The sequence below is a fragment of the Mytilus galloprovincialis genome, chromosome 5 (genome assembly GCF_965363235.1).
Source record: "Mytilus galloprovincialis chromosome 5, xbMytGall1.hap1.1, whole genome shotgun sequence".
Lineage (NCBI taxonomy): Eukaryota > Metazoa > Mollusca > Bivalvia > Mytilida > Mytilidae > Mytilus > Mytilus galloprovincialis.
The window spans coordinates 63,582,584-63,587,794 of NC_134842.1; the positions used below are offsets into that span (position 1 = coordinate 63,582,584).

Below are 5,211 nucleotides of genomic sequence, written 5' to 3' on the forward strand. Positions count from 1 at the left end.
TATATGTATATATATTTATTAAAAGAAAACACTTTTTTATCACTACGCCCCTTGGCAATAGCAATTGTACATACATGTACTGTAATTAATTTTACCTATATAGCTTAGCTTTGTACATAACAATAAGTCGAAAAGGTAGTATTCGTGTCGGTTCACTGGTTATGAGGTTTAATTTTAGCGCAAAGATTAGACGGTTGTGTAGCACGAAGGACTTATATCGTCTGCTTTTATTTTTATCTAGGTCAGCTACACTATTTTGATATATAGAGCTATTTATCGCTTGATTATCCCGTGATAAGAGTATACTTGTATACTTAAACAAAGTTCACTGCAGTTCGTCAACGCCATTTTAGATTATTTAGCGAACGCAATTTTGTCACAATGGAAAAATTAATTTGACGCTGCTATTTTCTGGTTTAGCAAAAAATGAATAACATAAAAAGTATGCCGCTTAAAGAACTACAAGAGATGGAAAATTTGAAACGTTTTAAGGAATCCCAAGATGTTAAAATTGACTGGAAAAGTATTCTAGATAGTGAAAGTTACAATATTGTCATGTCCCAGTGCGAAGAACTGTCGTGTGCTGCGGAACTAGTGCTGTTTCCGATGCTGATTTCTGTTGCTCATTTCATGGGTACCAAGGCAACCGTTAAAATCGATACTGATTGGACAGAACCAACTTCTTTAATGTGTCTTTTAGTTGCAAGGCGGGGAGAACGCAAAACGTGTGCATTACAAAGAACTAAACAGTCTTGTACCGTGTTGGAGAAAGAAATAAGAGCGATGGAACATTTAAATCGAGAAGGAGAAGGCTGTTCCGATGACAAAGTCATATCATTGATTGATGAACACAACATTCAAACTGATTTAAATAAAACTTTGAAATGTTCAGAAGGAAACCCTTTGATTATTATTGACGATTTCAAAGAAACTTTAGATACCATTGAAAAATCTTCAGACATCTTCACGAATGCAAAACTAAAAGAAATATATGGCTGCGGTATGGAACACCCATTTAGACGACACATGAACTTTGTTGGAACAATACAGGCGCTAGATGTCCACTGCGTCTTTGAAAACAGGGACCGAATTGCAATGTTTGACAGAGCCTTGATCGTCTGCTGTAAGAACTTTGCAGAAAGTACAAAAGACACAACAGGCGAAACCAATTCTACGCAGACCATTTTGTCGTCAGTTAGAAATTTCCATAGTGTGCAAAGTGACCAGACTTATACATTTAATTCTGGTGGACAAGCTGAATTTTCTAGGTAAATATTTATTGATAAATACTAATGCAAGTACCTCTATCTGTGTGTGTCTTGTAACAGGTGACGTCAACATTGAATGTAAAGGAAGCTTTCCTTATCTGGATTTTTGTTAAGTCCTGATTAATTTTGATCCAGATAAATTCATTAGAGGAAAGGATCTTCTACAAGTTAAACAATTATGAATAGTCGAAAAGGATACCCTTTGAAGAAAGAAACACTTAATAATGAAATTCCCATATTTGATCGAGTTTTTTTCATTTATTTTCACATTCATTTCCTTTTACATTCAATTCTTTAAAAGTTCTATTTTTCTACTTTAATTTCAACTTAAAAGATAAAAACTATTTATTCGGATTGTACATCCTCACAACGATTTTATAAATCGATTCATTAATGATCGACGTATTATTTATTTTATTATCTTATCTACAAGATTTATTAAAATTTAGGCCACACCAATTTGATTTTAATTCTTCGGACAAAAGTTCTAAAAAATATGTGGCGAGCGAGCGATCTTTTTTATTGTATATCATGTATATATTTCTTGAAAATGAGTTTTAACTTTTAGTAATACTTTTAAATAATGCACCCCAACCCCCACTCATGCACCATAAAAAAGGGGAAATAGCCCGTTTCACATACAGTAAACTAATATGAAAGTGAAAACAATTTCCTATCTACATCGATATCACAAGGCTCATAATTGCACTTGATAAATTTGTTTCCGGAAACCGGCAAAGTTTTCCATAATTTATCCACGTGATGAAGATATGTTTGTTTCATATATATCGGGATGATAAAAATTATATGTTATCTTACAATCTCCAACAATTGACCTATTAGGAAATACTTCATAAGATACTTGTAGGTTTATCCTTGAGACAGAAAAGTTTAAAACAAGTATGCATGTCGTACATAAAAGTGTTATAATATTTGACAGTTTATCAAAGATCCGATGTAATAAGCAGTGTTCGTTCCATACAGGAGTATTGTGATTTTTTTTTGGGGGGGAGGGGGGTCAACAAGTTAGAATTCAGTCATTTAGATCAGGCGGTTTCAAACCTTTTTGAACAACCTAAAAGTTCACATAATTAAAAAAAAACGTCGAAAAGGGGGTCTGAGGTAGGTATAACCCCGGAATATACCACGGAACACCCCTGGTTCCGCAAATCGGTTCTTCATTTCATTATTCTTAATTTGTTGGACCATTATCCCCTATTCTTTATTTATTGTCCTCATTCTTCTCTATTCTATATTTATTTTTCTCATTATTTTCTATTCTTCATATTTCAGAACCCCATTATTCTCTTTCCTTTATATTTCATCACCGCGTTATTTTCTGTTCTTTTTATTTTTGCCAATTCATCTCTATTCTTTATATAACTCTAAATTATCATGATTATGTACTGTTTGGTCCATCATTCTCTATTCTGAAAAAAAACCCAACCCAGACCCTGATACAGCTCAACATTGCATGTCTTGTATGATGATAATGACTTTTTTTTACAGCAGACTTTTCTTCTATAAAGTTAAAGTGACCAAAATATATAAATTTAATGCCTTGTAAATTAAACACATAACGTCGTCCCACATGTGGAGCAGGATCTGCTTAAACCCTTCCGGAGCATCTGAGATCACCCCTATTTGGTGGGGTTCGTGTTGCTTATTCTTTAGTTTTCTATGTTGTGTCATGTGTACTATTGTTTGTCTTTTTGTCTTTTTCATTTGTAGCCATGACGTTGTCAGTTTATTTTCGATTTATGAGTTTGACTGTCCCCCTTGTATCTTTCGACGGATATGACGGATAAATGCTCAACTCACCCCTTTGTCTTGCAACATTATATGGAGAAATTGACGCATAATAAATTAGTAATAAAATAAAAAATAACTCAACGTTCTTAAAATTTAAATAAAATATATGAAGTATGGCATATGGAATATAAACTGTACGCATTGATATGTTCCAATTATACTCATCATAGATACGAAGTATACATTTTGTACGTAACACGCACGTTTCGTTTTCAGACTTTTCAGTGACGCTCGAATAAAAAAGTATCAAAGGGCCAAATAAAGTAAGCTAAGGAGTATTGAGATCTCAAAATAACGAAAGGTTTGGACAAATACAGCTTACATAAATGTAATCTATTCCTTGGGTATAAAATCCTCGGTAATTCAAAAAATTTAGTTTTATTAACAGTCAATTTATGAAAATTAATATATGAAAAACGGTGTTTTGTTATAATAGTTGTTTCTTTTTCATTTCAGATGTCTTGGAATCTTTCAGCGAATGAAGAAGATGTATGTCGATAATAAAATGGTTTTTGGGTCAATTAATCAAGCAGGCGGCCATCTTGCTCGTTTGTCAGCAATTCTGACGGCTTTAAGAAACGGTGTTGCTATGGGAAATAACAGTGCATATCTGCCATCCAGAATTATTGACAAAGAAACAGTAAAACGCGCATATCAGATTGTCCGGTTTATTGTACAACAGAAACTATGTCTTTTTGCCTCAAAAGCAGACGACGAATGGCCTGAAATAGCAGAAGACAATCAGAATACCACCTGGGCTACTGAAACAGATAACCAATCAGAAAAGAGTATACATGTGACAACGACCGGAAATTACGCCGATGAATATGAAGATGACGTTATGGAAATATCGCAAAATGGTGGTCGTGTTGATCGAATAATTGCCGGCAAAAACGAATTGCCATCGAAAAGTTTCGTGAATGATTACTATGCTGATTCCCCGCATCAGTCATATCCTGAAAATGAGATGGTCGTTGTGAAAAATCGATATCCGCCGCCGTCAAATATGCACGATGTAACATTTAGTAATGGGAGACCGGAAATGGATAATCGGCTGATGCAATATTTCGTCCCTATAACTTCGTCTGTCCCACAAATGTCTCGATCCATAGGACAATCGCAAATGGAGGCACATGGGTCAAATATTCCTTCAAAATCAGATTCGCCGAATATGAGTCACATTCCTTCGCCTAAGCCGACGGTTGTTCACAGTAACGTGAAACAAAAGGGCAAAAAAACGTTCCGCGCTTCTCATAAATGTCTTCTTCCGCCATACGAAGGTTGTGTTTTCGATGCTGACGACGAGGTGTTCTTCCAACAATGCGCAAATAAAATCAAGAAACTTTTATTAACACATGGTGCTGTAGTTACGGCGTCTTACGCATGTCAGTACCGATTGTTTCCACCTGTGCCGATGGATATGCGACAAAAATCACCAAGGACATCGCACCCATCTTGGGCAGCCTCTAGATTCTTCGAAAGATTAGAGGGTCTGGAAATTGGGACCATGCATGTATTGAGAGGCCATTCCGTTCGTTTTCTCAAAGAAACGTTTGTAAAAATGTCTGACCGCGGAAAAGAACTTTTGAAAAGACTTCGAATTTTGCAGGAAGAGTACGAGGAAACGTTTCCGGAGTCGACGGTGTTTGACGAACTGAAACTTATGCAAATGAAAAGAGACAACGAAGAGAATATCATGAATGACATTGTGTTTAACAACCAATGAAATTCGATTATTTTAACCTTAGACTAGTAAAGGTCAATATACTTATAGCCAGTAATTCCTTCTGCCAAAACCATCGGTCAATGCAATGGTTACGAGGACGGACGTCTTATGAACCACAGAACCAATTATGTATTTGTTATCATGTACACAATTTTATAGTTTTACGATAAAGATTTTAATCAATGACTCATGTTTAAATAGTTACTATTATGGTGTAATCATTATACTGTGAATCCTATCTGCAAAATTCTTCAACAGTATGAAAAGACAACTTTGGGAAATAAATTTGAGACCATGCAGTGTCATAGAAAAAATGTGCAAAATCCCCCTCCCCTCCTTTTAAAAAGTATGTTTTCAATGGAAGTTTTGTTCAAGCATAAATGAGGGTTTTTGTCTTTTGATGAT

General features: G+C 35.0%; 1 protein-coding gene across 1 annotated transcript; it reads left to right on the plus strand.

Annotated features, from left to right (window-relative positions):
• Positions 1-234: 234 nt before the first annotated feature.
• Positions 235-4,989, plus strand: LOC143076239 (uncharacterized). The gene is made up of 2 exons (XM_076251959.1): positions 235-1,268; positions 3,537-4,989. The coding sequence occupies exons 1-2, from the start codon at positions 427-429 to the stop codon at positions 4,804-4,806; spliced, it is 2,112 nt and encodes a 703-aa protein (XP_076108074.1). The 5' UTR covers positions 235-426; the 3' UTR covers positions 4,807-4,989.
• The last annotated feature ends 222 nt before the right edge of the window (positions 4,990-5,211 follow it).

Bases quoted from the DNA above. Each gene is read 5' to 3' on its own strand.
- LOC143076239 (XM_076251959.1), top strand. From the start codon at position 427: ATGAATAACATAAAAAGTATGCCGCTTAAAGAACTACAAGAGATGGAA. The intron at 1,269-3,536 runs GTAAATATTTAT...TTTTCATTTCAG, and splicing joins GGACAAGCTGAATTTTCTAG to ATGTCTTGGAATCTTTCAGC.